Source organism: Lytechinus variegatus, chromosome 15 (genome assembly GCF_018143015.1).
Source record: "Lytechinus variegatus isolate NC3 chromosome 15, Lvar_3.0, whole genome shotgun sequence".
In the NCBI taxonomy this organism is placed as follows: domain Eukaryota; kingdom Metazoa; phylum Echinodermata; class Echinoidea; order Temnopleuroida; family Toxopneustidae; genus Lytechinus; species Lytechinus variegatus.
In genome coordinates, this window is record NC_054754.1 from 13,355,736 (window position 1) to 13,374,684 (window position 18,949).

General features: G+C 37.6%; 1 protein-coding gene across 1 annotated transcript; it reads right to left on the reverse strand.

The window, feature by feature from the left end:
• Positions 1-310: 310 nt before the first annotated feature.
• On the reverse strand, positions 311-15,747 carry LOC121428599 (death domain-associated protein 6-like). The gene is made up of 2 exons (XM_041625356.1): positions 15,524-15,747; positions 311-2,935 (listed from the first exon to the last, which is right to left on the reverse strand). The coding sequence occupies exons 1-2, from the start codon at positions 15,668-15,670 to the stop codon at positions 476-478; spliced, it is 2,607 nt and encodes an 868-aa protein (XP_041481290.1). The 5' UTR covers positions 15,671-15,747; the 3' UTR covers positions 311-475.
• Between the last annotated feature and the right edge of the window lie 3,202 nt (positions 15,748-18,949).

Genomic DNA, 18,949 nt, shown 5'->3' on the forward strand with positions numbered 1-18,949 from the left:
TGTATATATTTCACTTAAACTGCCTCTTTTATCACATCTATCAGTAGATTATGTGTTCTTTCTACATGTATATGGAGGGCATGATGTAATACAGTTTTTTTAAAGAATACATCATGGATAAAGAGTTTGCATCACCATAAAAAAGCAAATAGAGACATTTTGAAGGTATTTCATAGTCCATCAAAGGGAAAGCTGTTCACATGTGACATCACACATCCTTGTCGCATTGCCAATGGGAGGATCTCCATAGCATTAGTGATTGCAATATTCAAATGCTCATAACTTTCTCATTATTTGTCTGATTTTTCTCAAACTTTCTTTGTTCTTATTCTTTGATTTTTCTGTTTCGACACAAGCCTATTTGTTCCAAAGGTTTCATCCCTTTAATATATCTCTATTATCCCCTATAGCCTTATATACACGCTTTATATCATGATGGCCTTCTGAAATGCTTGGACTGCCATTACGGTAGTCACTACTCGATAACAATACAACCATCCTCATCTTCCTTGTAAATTGCTTTAGGTCCATTTGATTGCTTGTTTTGAGTCTTTACTGAAATTGAACGACTGAGGGAAGGACCAACTTTTTGAGTGGCACTGATAGCAGCATTTGTTTTACGCACTGGTAAGTCAATTCGAGTGGGTGTCACTACAGTGCCATTAGTGTGCACCTTACTAGGAGGCAGTGATCTGGAAAGTGAAATCAGCTGTGATCTTGAGTCTAGCGAGGTCAGCTGAATTCTACGGGATGGACCATTGTTGGACAAACTTGCACTTCTTGAAGAACCCTCACCTACTGGTGCCCTTGTGTTAATTGTTAATTCTTGTTTCACTTCAGCTACTGGAATCGCAATCTTTCTACGGGGTGGACCATTGTTGGACAAACTTGCACTTCTTGAAGAACCCACATCTACTGGTGCCCTTTTGATAATTGCTATTTCTTGTTTCACTTCAGCTACTGGAATCGCAATCTTTCTTACTTGCGTTCTTACAATATTGTTTGAGCTACATGCCAGAGTCTTTGAGCCACTTGCAAAGGATACTGGTTGTGGTTGGTTGGGAGCAGGTTTACTCCTGGAAGTACAAAGTTGCACTGGCTGTGTCTTCACAGGCTTAATAAGGCTTGTGCCTGTTGTTGGGATACTGCTATTTGCGCTTTCAGGCTTGGAGGAAGAATTCTGAAAGGCTTGAAGAGTGTTGATCTTGTGGTTGCAAAGTTGCACAGGATTTGTCTTCACTAGCCTAACCTGACAAGAGCTGGTTGATGGGATACCGTTCTTGGTGGGATCAAAATGAGGCTTTGAAGGAAAAGGTTTCACTGTTTCTGCTTTCACATTTCCCTGAGGATGCATGGTTTCTGGAGCCTTAGATACATGGGCCACTTTTACCTCTGTATTGCTTTGAGGTGTTCCGTTTGAAATTACATCTGTCTTTTCAGCGTCATTGCTGGAAAGCTTTACCTTTTTTGAATTGTCATCTGAGAGTGATTCCCTTTCAATGGGACGTTTCTTAGAACCTTCAATTTGGTTTTCATCTGCTTTGTCTGGACATGTTTCCATCCCTTTTGATTCCATCTCTGGACTTTTAACTGCTCCTGATTCAGATTGGCTTTCATCTGAATCAGAAACATACTCAACCCAATCACCATCTTCAAAGTCATCTTCACTTTCATCTGGTGCAACCTCTGGTTCACTTGTTCTATCAAACTCTGGTTCAACACCTGGTTTGTGCACCTCTCTTGCCTTAAGCGTATACTTCTCCAGGACGCTGTCCATCATCTCCCTCCCCTTGATGGCATTATCTTCCAACCTTGTCCTCAATTCTGGATTCTCATTTGCAGGATCATCGGGCGCATCAAAGAAAGATGCATACCCAGCATTGCACATGTAGTCATTGATCCTACGTTTACTCAGCATTTCACCAACATCTTTGAAGACTTCGGTAGCCAACGGGCGCAGATCAAATTCATGGATCCCTAATTTATCCCTTGTATTTGTCTTCCTGATAACATGGTATACATCGTGGAAATCTGGAAATTTATTACCCTTTACTAATTTACAGATTCTCTTGTTGATTTCTGGGTACCTTGTACCCTTAAAGTTTACTTTCTTTTCTACACCACGCCCTGTTTTTGCCTCATAGCCTTTCAGCTTACACCACTTCTGCCATGCTTCTACAAATCTCTTTCTAAGTTTATGCTCGATCATATGAGATGAATCGTCTCTGCCCATTTCCTCGAGGCTCAATTCTTTCTCACTGTACCTTCGGATCTCTCTATTTAACCTTCCCATCAGTTTTTCCATTCTCCTGATTTTGCGTTTCTTTCCTTTATCTTCATCACCTTTTTCCTCCTCTTCACTTTTATCTTTGCTGCATGATGGTTTCTCCAGGACAGAAGTGTTTGATGATTTATTAGCATCATTAAATTTTGCTACCTCACTAGAACCCCCAGCTATGTTGCCAGGGTCAACATCTCTCCTGGTAGAAACTACTTCTTTCTTGATATCTCCTGATAGAATGCCAGAATTCACATCTTTCGTCCCCTGTGGATCAGATTCATCTGGGCCATTAGTCCTTGGATCTGTCCCAGCTGTCTTCGCATCGTCCGTCTCAATGCCCCCATTACTCAAAAGTTTATCTTCATGTTTCCCTGAATCCCCCACTCCTGTTTTGTTCTCTTTTGACTTTTTAGGCTTGTTGGAAGCATTTTTTAGATGGATCACTACATCATGCACAACAGAGAAGATGGCCTGGTCTTTTATGTCTGGCTTCTGAAGTTCTCCAAGATGTTGTCGAACTGTATTTGTGAACTCCTCCGATGAGAGGTAGTCTTCTCTGGCAGCCTTGAACCCTTTAATCAGATGTTTCCTGATCTTCTCTGTTGTAGCTTTGTCTCTGATCTTCGTCAGAAGGTTGTTGGAGCAGGTTACAAACTGGAAAGAAAAGAAAATTCAGTGTTTAAAGACCTGGTAAAATGGATGCTGGATCTTGTTTAGTCAGGATAATTTTAAATAAAGAAAGAAATTTCTCTTGACATTTCCCATATTACCCAGGACAATTGAGGCACAGAGCAAATCATTGCCATCATTATCCCTTTGAACCCAAAAGCCGGAATACTGGCTTCAAATCATGTGATTCGAAAAGCAATGGTTTTAAGATATCGGGTGGCCTTTAAAAGGGACGAAACCTTAGAGATATTCAGTTGATAACTTCAGTTTATGAATTTGTTGATAATTGGCTTTTATTTATAAGGCTTTAGCATAAAAATGACCAAAATATACCACTCTACCAAACAGACTCGTGCGATAATACACGGCGAGGCATATACGGACCATGCCGTGAGCTATTTGGAATTTTACTTCCGTCAAAGCAGTGATTTTGAGACAAAATTTTAGATTATCGTTAGTATGGGAAGCTAAACAACATCAGCCGTGCTCGGCCAAATACCAGCAGAATGAGGTGCCGCTGACATGGCTGGGCTTGAATCATTTATTTCATATGTTGTATGTTCTTTCATTTTGCAGAAAATGCCAAAATACTTCAGGGTGAGGGTCACGGCCGTCCCAATTAATTCAGGGTTAAAACGGTTAATATATAGAAAAGTTTAATGAGTAAGTAAGATTTGGAGCTTGATTTTTGAGGCAATCTCCCATTTGCAGAAGCACAACATTTTGGAAAGGAGATGCAAAATAGAGTTTTGACAAGCAGGTTCCTCACAAAATAACCTCTACCTTCAATAAAGTCAGTCAACTCTATGACCTTATCACTCAAGTCTGCGGGTGCCCTTGACCCTTTTCAGTGCAATATATTTAGCAGAACATGAGATCAATGATTCGAATCAAAGTCAGAAACCTGCATAAATTAATTTCAATCAGATTCAAAGGATATTAAATAAGAAAATCTGAGAAAAAAGACAAAGGAAAATTTTTAATTTGGGTTATTTCAATTAGTCTCCCTCATGAAAAATTCCTGATGTGCTTACAATAAACAGGATTTTTTTCATTTAAATTGTATTTTTTAAAACAAAGCGCACACACCAAAAATATAATCCTTTACATAACATAAATTTTAAAATCATACATTTCACTACTAAAATAATTCTTAGCTTTCTATTTCACAATTAAATCAAGTCAAAATAGAATTTATAGAAAATATTAACGTCATGAAGATGCTGACAGTTACTGCTGTGTCTACATCCTCTGATGTAGACTGTAGAAAGCTCCTACTGACTGGTTCAAACCAAGTTGATGAACTTTATTGGTACAGCTAATGCTGCATAGTTGGTGTTCTTATTCAAAGCTTTTGTGGAATGAGGATCAGTTTCTTTGGAAGAATTCCATGATTCTGAGGCTCATATTCTCCAGAGAGAAACATTATTTTTTCATTTTCAAGCCAAGGACTGAAGATCAAATGTTAGAGAAACTGCATTTATTCTTTGTTTGTTTAAACTTATAGATGTTCTTTGGGCCATACATTAGTTGGAACTCTTTGACTGCTTCAAAACATCGACCTGCAATGCTCTGACTGAATGGGAAAAAAGATGCAAATTGACTTGAATGATTTCTTTTACAATAAACCTGAATATTAGTATTTAGCAGTTGTTAGCAGTTTCCTAAAAATAAAAAAATATGTTCTGCCGCTTCAACTTTAAAAAATTCGTAATTAAGCAAGCAAGACCCTCGCATTCCTCAGAAGAAATCTTAAAATCAGCTTCGGATCAGCTCCACCATAAAGGCATACCAAGCATTTCTTCATCCTGTACTGGAATATGCCTCCTGTGTCTGGGATCCCTTCACCCAAAAGCATATTGACAAGATAGCGTCTACACAGAGACGGCCTGCTCATTTTGTGCTATACAAGTACCAGCAGACATCAAGTGCAAGCCGAATGATTAACAACTTAGTTTGGCAGTCCCTGGAGCAACAAAGGAAAATATCACGTCTGTCAATGATGTATCAGATCCACAATAGCCTAACTCACTGTCCAACCATAAGGTCAAAACTCATCCCATTACCATATCGCCCAAGACGTGCCCACTGCAGGAAACTCCAGCTCATGACAACTGCAGAACAAATACAGGGAGTCATCATTTCTGCCACACACCACAAAGAAGCGACTCCCAGAGGATACTGTGATGGCGACAAGTCTTGACACATTTGTGTCAAGAGTTAGCAAGTCCTTACTATTTGCTTTTTTAAAGAGAAAAATCGAACAATCACAACACTGAAAATTTCATCAACATCAGATGTAAAATAAGAAAGTTTTGATATTTTAAAGTTTTGCTTAATTTCAGTTTTAACACCCCGGTGGGCACACAAATGAGACTGATGACATCATCCACTTACTATTTCTTTTGTAATCTATTATATGAAATAGGGAACATTCTACTTTTCCTCTCATTGTCAATTGAAACAACAATTAATTCCTCCCTGAACATGTGGAATTAGCATTGTTCAGTACTATATGATTCATTCAAGTTGGTCCTTCTTGTCAAATCTAAAAAAAAAATGAGACATTGTATAATTCAAACAATAAAAAACAAAAGAAAAAGTGAGTGAGGGACATCATCTACTTTCTCATTTGCATGTCACTGAATTGTGCATATCACTGTTTTGTGAAATACAAGCAAACTTTCTTATTTTACATCCGATTTCGATGAAATTTTCAGCAGTTTGCTGGTTTGATTTTTCTCTATTTATTCAAATTAACATTTTTCTGGGGTGGACTTGACCTTTAATTGTTCACTTAATGTTTATTTCAATATTTGTTAGATCCAGACTATACACTAATTTACATTTTTACAATTGTCCATCAAATTGAATAGTTCAAGGAATGATGAAGTTTATCAAAAATTGAACAGAATTGGTACTTACTGGAATTTTATTAATGATATTCAATTTCTTGATAATAAATAACTTACTTGAAATTATTTTTTGAATATCCAATGCATTGCTGCTGGATAGCTAACATTAGAAAACTCGCCAGAAAAATGTTCACTTCACAAATTCACATGTCGCGCCAGCCGCAGTCAATCACATCACCGCAGCACACATGCACACCAAAGTCAATCAATGCAACACACATCAATGTACAGGTGCTATCACTCACCAAAACCCCGCTGAAATACAAGTTACGTCATTAAAATTGATTTGTCGGCGCCATTTTTCCAAAGCAAGCGACGAATTAATTCAGATTCAGGAAGCAATGTCCTAGAAAATGCACTAAAAATGAAGAAATCTGTGATTTTTTCTCAGTTTGAAAAATTTATTTTCTTGCTAAATTATGATCTTATCTTCAAAATTACAAAAAAAAACAAATCAGATTTTTTTCTTTATCGCAGTTACGGCGATATCTGACTTTGCAATTGTTTTAGGAAGTTGCGAATGAGATCCCAGAGCACATGAGAGCAAATTGCTCACCTATCTTGTGACTTTTTGTCCCTTTTCAGCGGCCATAAAAATAGTAAATATCAATAAAATTGATGCAGCAATCAAAAAGGGAAGTGGGAGCAGACGAGAAACATCACTTTTTGATATTTTTTCAGCAATTTTTGAAAATGTTAAAAATTTAATGGGACGGCCAAAATAGATGCGCGTGAGGACAATCAACTGCTTTCTTTCTTTACTTGGCCTTAATTAGAATTTCATCTCGAAAGCCATTTTTTCCTGGCTTGCTTCACTCTCTGGCAACTTAAATTTTTTTTTTTCAAATACATGTCCCCCTTGATTTGATTAAAAAGCGACCTTCTATACAGTTTAAATTGGATTAATTAATATCCACAGGGCCCAGGACCCCTAGCAAAGCGGGGGTGACGAGGCTTTGGCCCATGGCGAAAAATGTTCTGCAACCAAGAATAAAAAAGATTATTGTCAAAATCTACCTCAAAGTTGGATTCTCATGAAAAGTCTTTTTCTTGCTCACTTTTACTCACTCTGGACTTACAATACGTAACTTTTATTTTCCACATGCAGCATGTGCTGGGCCCCCTCTTGTATATATCCGTTATGCCCTGCACAGATCAAGCGTCACTATAAAATTATAACAAAAAGAAAGCCTAAAAGCCTAGGGCAATAAGCCTAGAGACTCGCGTACATGTAAATAGTCATATCTGAACGTACGGTACGCGCCTTAAACAACATCGCAAGCGTCAGGTGATTCGCTCGGGGGGGGGGGCTTTGATTTGCATGTACACAACCCTAATAATGCGACAACAGTTGTCGTGAGAGTTGGCCAGCAGAAGAGGGATGAAAACTTAAAATCACCATATTTTTCAAGAAAGGAAGAGTACCGATAGTAGTATTTTGTACATATAACTCGTGGATTAATCTAGACAGCTGGCAGCCATCCATTTCCAGGAGATTTTAAACATTTTAATTTTTTTTTAATTTCTCCTCGTACACAGACGGCTCGCTATCGTGCAGCCAGGGTTAACAATGCCAAATCCCTCGGGGCTCATCTATTTTTGTCTTTATTTCATAAAATATATATAAAAAGAACTGTACCAAAATAAATATTTTCATGATTATTATTCCATTTTGGCCTGAAATGTACCAAAATGGGGAAAAATAAACTTAAAACGGGGAAAAAAGTGACTTACTTTGGCCGTCGCGCAACTTCACTTCCCTGTTTTATCTGAACTTAACACATATATGGCCATTGGGTCTTTGCAACTTATAGATCAAGCTACAAAGTTCTGTCTCTGACTCTGAGTGTATTTGATGAGTGGAGCCAACACTTCAGTGGAACAACCAACATAACACTACAGTCTGACTCTAAAACAGAGACTGAAGCTTTTTTTTGTTGTCTGGATCATGTTAATAATCAAAGAAGTTAGACCTAGATTTAGGCCATATTAGTTAGAGGACTTGGTTGGCGTGTGAACGGAGAAACCCACACCTGTTTAGACTCAGAGTTTCTCAACACACAACTGAATAAAGGTAGGCGTGTTGCCAAGATTCTCTTGCCTGGTAAGCCAAGTGCGCCCGAGCCGAGGCAAGATCAAGCCTCTCGAGCTCGAGGTACACAGTAGAGGCGCACGGCCAATATTGGAGACTGTCTCCCAAGAGAGAGATTATCTCTAATTATCAGACTTCTTTCTATGAAGAATTTGGGTATCCAATTTCAGAGACAGTCTCCAGTTTGGGAGGCCAATTTTCTTTGTTTACATTTGCTTCAAAAGGATTACTTTGGCGGTAAATAAAAATGTGATAAGCAGATTTCTCATGAAAAATTACCCCTTTTCACCGTCTACTTTAAAATTCACTGTCTAGATCTAGGCCTAGTAGTAGACTTTTTCTACTTTTGTTTTTATATTTTTGTTGTCATCCATATACAAAAAAAAATCATGGGCTTCTGACCGCAGTGGGACAAGTTTGGCCTTATCGTCATCCAAGTCACTGGGGACAAACTTGAGACACACCTCAACTATCTTTCAATAGAATCCACGGTTGGAAGATTTTCAAAAGAAATCTATTGTTCGCGATGCGAAACGGTGCGAAGCATCTCACTGAGTGGGGACTTCCTTCCACCACACGTTTTCCCATTGACACAATAACAACTGACTCGGACACTTTTTCAAATGACAAAAATAGTCTTCTTTTCTCTCCTGTGGCGGTATATTCTTCCAAGTTGATGAAACTATGATCAAAACACTAAATAAAACAAAATTATTCACACTTAAAACACTATTTAACTGTCTAAATACTCCTCGTGATCCGAGTCCCCTTCCCGTGTTGAGTTTGCCCAATTTCCCATAGGAGGGGACTTGGATAACGAGGAGTACTATTAGTCGTTATCCAAGTCCCCTCCTATGGGAAATAGGACGAACTCAACACGGGAAGGGACTCGGATTACGAGGAGTATTTAGACAGTTAAATAGTGTTTTTAATGTGATTTTCATTGATTTTAACAATTCTTATTATCAAAAATATTCATTAATCATGTCTATTAAACATTCTAAAAGTGGCAAAGTGGTTTTGAAGAGGAGGGAAATGAGGGGTAGATGAATATCCACGGGTTAATTGCCGTTTTTTATTTTTAGGAGAGGGGACTTGGATCACGAGTAATAGTACTCCTCGACATCCAAGTCCCCTCCTATGGGAAATTGGACGAACTCAACATGGGAAGGGGACTCGGATCACGAGGAGTATTTAGACAGTTGAATAGTGTTTTTAATGTGATTTTCATTGATTTAAATGATTCTTGTTATCAAAAATATTCATTAATCATGTCTATTAAACTGTCTAAAAGTGGCAGAGTGGTTTTGAAGAGGAGGGAAATGAGGGGTAGATGAATATCCACGGGTTAATTGCCGTTTTTTATTTTTAGGAGAGGGGACTTGGATCACGAGTAGTATTTAGACAGTTAAATAGTGTTTTTAATGTGATTTTCATTGATTTTAATGATTATTATCGAAAATACTCATTAATCATGTCTTTTAAACTTTCTAAAAGTGGCAGAGTGGTTTTGAAGAGGAGGGAAATGAGGGGTAGATGAATATCAACGGGTTAATTGCCGTTTTGTATTTTTAGGAGAGGGGACTTGGATCACGAGTAATAGTACTCCTCGTTATCCAAGTCCCCTCCTATGGGAAATTGGACGAACTCAACACGGGAAGGGGACTCGGATCATGAGGAGTATTTAGACAGTTAAATAGTGTTTTTAATGTGATTTTCATTGATTTTAATGATTCTTATTATAAAAAATACTCATTAATCATGTCTATTAAACTGTCTAAAATTGGCAGAGTGGTTTTGAAGAGGAGGGAAATGAGGGGTAGATGAATATCAACGGGTTAATTGCCTTTTTGTAATTTTAGGAGAGGGGACTTGGATCACGAGTAAAAGTAATCCTCGTTATTCAAGTCCCCTCCTATGGGAAATTTGACAAACTCAACACGGGAAGGGGACTCGGATCACGAGGAGTATTTAGACAGTTAAATAGTGTTTTTAATGTGATTTTCATTGATTTTAATGATTCTTCTTATCGAAAATATTAATTAATCATGTCTATTAAACTGTCTAAAAGTGGCAGAGTGGTTTTGAAGAGGAGGGAAATGAGGGGAAGATGAATATCAACGGGTTAATTGCCGTTTTGTATTTTTAGGAGAGGGGACTTGGATCACGAGGAGTAGTATATACTGTTTTAATTCCTATTGATCTTAATAATTCATCATCGAAAATAGGAAACAAGTGACTTAGTAGTTTAATTCGGATGAAGGGGGACTTGAATCACGAGGAGTAATTATACAGACATTCTTTTTCCCTGACGACATAAAGCAATGGAGACAGTTCAGAGGGAGATATGCAATTTGATTTATTTAGTAAAAACGTGATAGACGAAATAAAGCATAATCATGACAAACATATATAGCATAAATAAAAAGTACGACAAAATGAAGCTATATAGTACTGAAAAGAAGTCAATGCAATTCTGATTTATTTAGTAAAATTAGGGATAAACGAAATAAAGCAATGCCTGAAGAGGGATATACTCGGGGCCGATTTATTTAGTAAAAATGTAAACGAAATAAAGCAAATTTGATAGTGTGAGAAACATAAAAAGATGAATATAATCCTGATTTATGTATATGAAAAGTACTAGTTTACGAAATTAAGCAATGGAGATTGAAAAGAAATAGATGCAATTCTGATTTATTTAGTAAATCATGAATAGACGAAATAAACCAATGGAGACTGAAGAGGGATATAGGGCCTATTGATTTATTTAGTAAAAACACAGACAAAATAAAGCAAATTTTTTAGTGAGAAATATAAAAAAAAGATGAATATAGTCATGATTTTTTTATATGAAAAGTGCTAGTTTACGAAATAAAGCAATAGAGATTGAAAAGAAGATTCAATTCTGATTTATTTAGTAAATTAGGAATCAACGAAATAAAGCAATTGAGACTGAAGAGGGATATACTTGGGGCCGATTTATTAAGTAAAAATGTAAACGAAATAAAGCAGATTTCATAGTGAGAAACATAAAAAGATGAATACAATCATGATTTATTTATATGAAATGTACTAATTTACGAACTAAAGCAATAGAGATTGAAAAGGAGCAGATACAATTCTGATTTATTACGCCAATAAAGTAAAGATCAAAGATTATTTGTAGAACGCCGCGTATGCGGCGCTCTACAATCTTTGGTTGAGACTGAAAAGAGACAAGTCACACACAACCGGAGGTAGGTTGGTAGAAACAGGTAGGAAATGTTTTACGTTGTGAAAAATTGTCCGTGGATCCGAGTCACCGGGGACTTGGATCACCTATACCTATAGATACCTATGGATGCTTCTGAATATATATTCAGTTCCAAATTCTGTCTCCTTTTTAGGTTGGCCAGGTCATGTCCTGGTGGGTCAGCATCAAACTTGAACTTCACATCTCCAATACTTATCCAATCCATTCTCGAAGCTGTGGACACTGGGTGCATTTACTAATTCATTACTTAGGCTATTCCAAGGTTTCCTCATTCTTATGTAAAAGGAATTCTTACGTTTCTCAGTTACTGACCTCGGAATGTACAATTTTTTATCATGACCCCTGGTAGGCCCCTGCACCTGTCCCAAATCTGGCACTACTTCCTGGTCATACCGGTGAAATAACTTGAATGTTTCGATCATGTCTCCTCGTGCACGGCGATAAGCTAATGTAGGAAGTTTTAGTTGAATCAATCTTTGTTCATATGGTAGCAATCGCAACGGTTTTGCGTTTAACACATTTCCTATTCTGCCAACACACAAAATGGGCAAAATTCATTGAGCCAGTGTATCAACATTTCAAATCCTTTTTTCATAAAATGTTACGATCTTTTTCTATTATATCTAAACTTCTTATTTCTAGTCAATTTACTCACATTTGCATCGCCAAAATGTTTTTAAGGCCGTTTTCGAGAGCACCACCTGTCTGTCATCACACGATGGAAGTCGCCATTTTGGAAAATATGACTCCAGAACCGGGTTAATCTTGCAAGTTACTTTTACTTGTCGACGCCCTCTAGGTGCATCAAATAACCATGTGTAATGTATCATTAAAATCGGCAGACTTTCTTCTACAAGTTAGTGACGATTTCAGTTCAATGTCGGCAATGTTTTTCGTTACAAAAAGGAGTTTTTTGGACACTTAAGGTAAATCATGTTTCTATTTTCTTACTTCAAAGCCGTATAAACAGAAAATTTCCCAGGGAACAGTCAAATATCAGATATAAATTAATTCTTTGAAGTGTATTTGTATCAGAAAATCTAATTTTGATATATAAGAATGTGTCGCATAGCTGCGCAAGAGGCGAATGCAAGCCCATGTTGTGCCGCCTAGAGTGTGATTTTGGTGCCATGGCTGACCGAAAGGAGTGAGTGGGCGTGGTGGCCGTGGGTGTGGTACTTGATGCATGTATGTTATTGTTAAACCCATTGAAATTAGTTGTAGGTGATAAGTTGTGCATTTGATTTCTGCATGAATTATGTGTATTGATGATAAATTAATGATAATTTCAACTTAATATTTCAAGAAAAAAAACAGGCGGGAATTAAAGCATGTTTAATTCCAGTCTCATTTTTTTTCATGGTGTACAGGCGCAGACCATGCATTGACTGCTGCCTGGTACTGGTATTAAAATGAATAGATACATGACTATATCTATATTCTGTTGTTTTGTGTCATCATATCAATAAGCTGTCTCATCAATTCACATGATGAACACAATAATGGGTCCCTGTTTTATTATGTTTACTAGGAGGGAGATTATTTTGTAAATGTGATTTTAAATGTAGTAGAAATTCAGATAATGTCAGAGACTTGCTTTTTAACTTTATATATTCCAATATATTTAAAATATTCTATAATTCTAAGCAGTGGAGTACATTTCTAGCTACTGTTGCAGCTCCAGCTGTCTGATCTCGCATTCTCGGATCTGCAAACAAGTTTGAGACATCATGGTAATTATACAGAATACAGAGTGAACATGGACGAACAGAAAGAAAAAAAAAATTACTTGCAAAACTTAATTTTCTACTTTTGAATGATATAAATCTTACAGATACCGGGAAGTATAGTGGGACATTCATTTTTATTTTCTGATTAAAGTCTGTTGAGGAATGAGACCCCCAAGAGTTGATTAATTTTTTTTAACAACGCAAAGCGTCCCATGCACTTCTCTTGTCTTATTCTAATTTGTTATCTTTCTTCTTGTATACTATATTTCCACAAATAGAAGCTGTTTGAATAAGAAAAATATGAAGGTAACACAGCCATGCTCTACAAGATCTCCTCTTGTGTTGCATTTTAGTCAAATTAACTTAGTAACCTACATGAAAAAAAAGTATGGAAGTTTCTTAGATCTACAAGTACCTGTAGATCTGCCACCCAATGGGTACTTGTCTTGGGTGGCAGAAAAGTTCTGCGTATAGCGTCCCTTTAAGAGGCCATATATCTTCAGTTATGGTGCTCCAATTGTAATTTGGTCTTCACCATTGAATTTGCCTTGAAAAAACCTTTCAAGTGATGTATAATTTGTCTGTATTTAAAAAAAAAATCATGTAATATACCTACATATGGGAGGTTCTTAACCTCAGGTACCAACTTAGTGGCCCTTCTTTGTACATTTTCTATTGCTTGAATATGTTTCTTTAAGTATGGACTCAATACTGCATGGGCATACTCCAAATGAGGTCTAATCAATGCTTTGTATAGGAGCAAGAGTTCTCCTAGAGGAGCAAGAGTTCTCCTAGACAGGAATAACCGTCGTTTCTGGGGATTTATTCAACAATTTCTGACATTTTACTGTAATCCCCATTTACCGACGGTAAAGTGTCCGTGTGGGCTCTCATTCGTTATAACACCAGCACCTTTGTCCGACCAGAGTCCAAACTTTGGTGTAATATTTCACATCGAAGTTACAATCTAAGGATGTGAAAACTAAATATGGAAAATATTTGATTCTTCTATTTTCAGATTATTTAAACGATATAGATGAAAATGCATGAAAATGATACTTTACCGATGTTTAGTTGAGTACGACCCAGGAAAACAGGTCGAAATGGCAGCCAAACTATGAAATATTTACAAACGAACGGAGAGGGCGTCAACAATGTACGAATGTGATATCGATATTGCATTCCACCAGCAAGGCAATAATACGATAAGATACACTCACGAAGACAAACGATAATAGTTATAATCGCGATATATCGAGACATTAGCGATAATGACGTCATTCAAGATGGCAACTTGTAAGATAAACCGTCAGGTCAGGAGAAAATGGCTTAGATGACAGATTTCTCAATCATCCAGTGGATTTTTTTTATATCTCCGGTCCAAGGTATGCAATTACTTAAATTGTTTGTATTTCCCTGATAATGTATGTCATAATTTTCACTCAAAAAACAGTTTTAAATCGCGATCTATAAAACGCTAGTTCACTATACGTTGTCTGTAGCCACGGACCCCGCAGCTTTTCAGTCTATGTATGGTGAGTGGAGCCAACGCAGTTCAGCGGAACAACCAAAATACAGAGACTGAAGCTTTTGGTCTATAGAGTTCTCCTTGCCTTGAAGATAAACAAATGTTCTCCTAATAAGATTCATTACATTAGCCTAGTATTGGCTTTATCTTTGACTGAAAGTGCTGGTCAAAACTAAGCTTTGTATAATTATCAACAATCACTCCTAAATCTTTACTAGTTTCAACTTGTGATAGATTATGTGAGGCATTATCATGTGTCATCTCATTGTCATTGAAATCATCATTTCTTTTACCTATTGTAAGTACACAACATTTATCACAATAATGCCACAAGTTTTGGTGGAAAAAATCATGCTTTTGTTGGTGTTGTTTCTATTGTTCTTTTGCAAAGCAAGTCTCTAATATGGGAGATTGTCTCCCTTATATTGGAGACTGGAGAGTCTCCCACATTGGCCGTCACGGCCGTGCGCCTCTACTGCGTAAGATCCGGTGGCAAATTAGACAGCTGGCAGCCGTCTGTTTCGAGGAGTTTTTTAACATTTTTTTTTTATTTCTCCTCGTACACAGACGGCTCGCTATCGTGCACGCACCATTAGGGGACTTGCAATGCAAAATCCCCCCGTCGGGGCTCTTCAATTTTTGTCTTTATTGAATAAAATAATTGACAATTATTGTGACCAAAATGCAAATTAATATTACCTCTTCGCATTAATTGCCAAAAAACGGAGAAAAATCAAGTTAAAAGGAACAAAAACAGTGACTTACCTCGGCTGTCACGCAAATTCACTTCCCCGTTTTGTCCGATCTTAAGTACATAAACATATGGCCATTGAGTCCCTGTATAGATCGCGCTAGAACTTCGGTCTCTGTATTTGGTGAGTGAAGCCAACGGAGTTCAGCTGAACAACCAACATAACGGAGACCGAAGCTTTGGATCTGGTGGCAAATATGACATTGCCCCATACATTGAGTTTTGTGTGGGTTTTTTTTTTCATCTTTTGTTTACTTTATAACAAAATGTATCAGTAATAATATAAAACCAATAGGCCTACCTCATCAAATAAGAATTTATAGTGTGTCTGCTGAGAATTCTTTGCGCTTGGTTTGGTAGGTTCTTCGTCACTATCGCTCAATATGAAGATGACTTCCCCCGTAGTTTCATTTGCTTCCTGTCCTGACTCTGAGCGAATTGCCGCCATTTTACCACTTACTGAATAGAGCAAGCGCTAGCGCACCGCGAGCTTGCCGACCGCGCTAGCGCTGGCGCTAGTAGAGTCGGTCGTATGGCAAGCCGTATTGATATATATTGTGATTTTGTGATATCACGAATTTGAATTACTGATATCACTAATTCGAATTACTGATATCACTAATTCGATTTAGTGATATCACTAATTCGATTTAGTGATATCACTAATTCGATTTAGTGATATCACAAATTCTATTTCTTGATATCAAAAAAGGGATTTGTGTGAAAAACATATGGGAATTAGTGATATCACTAATTCGATTTGGTGATATCACTAAATCGAATTAGTGATATCACTAAATCGAATTAGTGATATCAGTAATTCGAATTAGTGATATCAGTAATTCGAAATCGTGATATCACAAAATCACAATATATATCAATACGGCTTGCCATCATAGGCGGCGGAAGCGGGGGGGACGTGTCCCCCCCTAAATTTTAGGTGGGGGGACGGTCCCCCCCTAAATTTTTTTTTATAACCTTTTTTTTTTTTTTTTTTTTGCTTGTCAATTTTTTTTCCTGCGTCCCCCCCTAAATTCACGTGGCCCCCCTTTGAAACGTGTGTTGTCCCCCCTAAAATTTAGGCTGATGACCTTTTTTTTTTTTTTTTTTTTGCTTGTAAATATTTTCTTTCAAAATCATTTTGCTAATAAACCAGGGTTTTCAAATGAGCTTTTGTTGTTTACCGAGTCGAATTACCCATAGTGGTGGCAGTATAAGTAGAGGAAAAAATATTTTAGTTGCCGTACCCGGTATTATCCGGGGGGGATTTTGATTGGGACAATTTATATAGGAGTCTAGTTTAGGAGACAACACATAGGCCTATATAATTGAATTACAGGCCGAGAAACACAATTTACATTATCCTGCATTTACCACTCTTTTTTTGCTCTTTTTCTTTTCTCGTCCTTTAATTTTCTTTTCTTTGATTTGATTTGATATTTCATGATTTCCGTTTCATAATACATAAATATGAAACGTACATCAAGATCGATAATATAACATAATCATAGATTTAATTCATAGATAAAGTTACCTCATATTAAATTTGTATTTAAAAGTAAAAACGGAGGGTCTTGCCGAAGCAGCTTGAAAATTAACTTATTACAGAATTACAATTATTGGGTCGTTAATGTATATAATTTTTTTTTAAATGAATCACAAACAATTTTTGTGCAATTTACAAAAACTTAACTGATGGATATCGAGCATATGAGAAAGTAGTTTTAGAGAGGGAGAGAGGGGGGAGGGGGCGGGGAGGAGGGACCGTAGGCGTTGTGCACTAAGTAGAAAGAAGGCGAGCAGCAGGCCGCAAAACTTTTGGACTAAAATTGCAATTTTAAGAAGAGATATATACACATTATGACGCAAACGTCGAGTATTATTCAGCTGATCTGTTTGCAACGAGTATATATTGCAAAGTTAAAGTTTTTTTTCAGTTTGCGTTTAAAAATATTTACATCTTGAGGCAGAGAGAATGGGGCTAAACACTGTGAATTTTCCAATAAAGAGGGAAAATAGGCAAAAAGGTGGGGTGAATTCAGCCCCGGTCGGGACTTCAATTGAGTTGCTTCGATGCGCTAGCACGTTGTGCATGTAGCTGATAGAAGAAAGCCCATTCTTTCATCTTCAAGTTACTTCAAAAAAAAATAAATTGGCTTCATTATGGAATGCTATTTTGCCTGATCGAGGGGGTCAAAAACTGCGAATTATTCAATAAACTGATAAAGTGGGAAAAAATAGGTAAGGGTGAGGTGGGGGGGGGGGGGGTCGGCAGCCTCTGACGGGGGTAGGCGCGAGCACGTGGACAAAATCCTACCTTTGTGTCTCCCATGAGTTACCGTAAACAATAAAAGTGACTTTCTGCAAGAGCAGAATCGCCGTTTGTCGATCTCAATGAGGCCCTAAAATGGTGAATTTTCCTAGAAATTGGCATTATACGAAATAGGGGTTGGGTGACTTAAGCCGTGCACTGAGGGGGTAAGGCTTCGATGTGCCAGCACTTCGTTATAATGTAGCAGATAGAGATAACTATACTTTTTGCATCCAAGGGGTTTTAAGACAATGAAAGTGGTTTGCTATTTAGGAGAAACATCTTTGTACCTCGAGTCAATGTGGGCTCCAAAGTCGCAGATTTTCTAATAAAAAGGTAAAATACGGAAAAGGGTTGGGTAATTTCGGGAGCCCTTGACGGGGGTAGGCTTTGCTGTACCAGCACCTCTTTATAAGTAACTGATAGCATGATGTTACTCTACGGTCTCCAAGTGCATGGGTTAAGGCAATGAAATGGATTGATATAGCAGAAACGCCTTTTTGCCTCAATGGGGGCTCCAAATTGACAGATTTTCCTATAAATTGTTAAAATGCGAAATTGGGGGGGGGGGGTTGTGTGACTTCAGCCGCCCCCTGAGGGGGTAGGCTTCAATGTGCCAGCACTTCGTTACATGAAGCAGATAGAAAAAATACTACTTTTTATCCAAGTGGTATTGGTGGTTTGCTATATGAGAAACAAATTTTTTCCTCAATGTGGGCTCCAAATTCGCAGATTTTCAAATTAAAAGGTAATCTAAGAGAAAAGGGGTGGGTAATTTCAGGAGCCCCTGAGGTAGGCTTTGCTGTACCAGCACTTCTTTATATGTAACTGGTAGCAAGGAAAGGCATCAACTCTGTCGTCTCCATCTGGTTTTAAGAAAATAAAAATGGATTGATTTTTAGCAGAAACACCCTTTAGCCTCAGTGGGGGCTCCAAATGCAGATTTTTCCATAAATTGCACAATACTGAAAAAGGGGATGGTGTCTTCGGCAACCCACTGACGTGGGTGGTTTCGATTTTCCAGCAATTCTTTATATGTAGCAGATAGAAGAATGTCTACAAATGGCTTCATTACATAGTAGAATCACTTTTCATCAATGTGACTCCAAAGTGTCGAATTTTCCAAGAAATGGGCAAAATACGAAAAGGGGCTGGGTGACTTGGGGCAGCCCCCTGATCCTGAGAGGGTAAGTTTTGCTGTGCTCTCACTTCTTTAAATGTAGCTGATAGAGAAAAGCCTATACTCTTCCGTCTCTAAGTGATTTCAACAAAATAAATGTTGTTTTTTACCTATCCGAAGCATCATTTTGCCACATTGAGGGCTCCAAAAGGCAAGATATTTTAATAGTCAAGCTTCGGATCGATAAGGGTGGAGTACCTTCGACAGGCTCTTGAGGGATATGTTTTAAGGTGCCC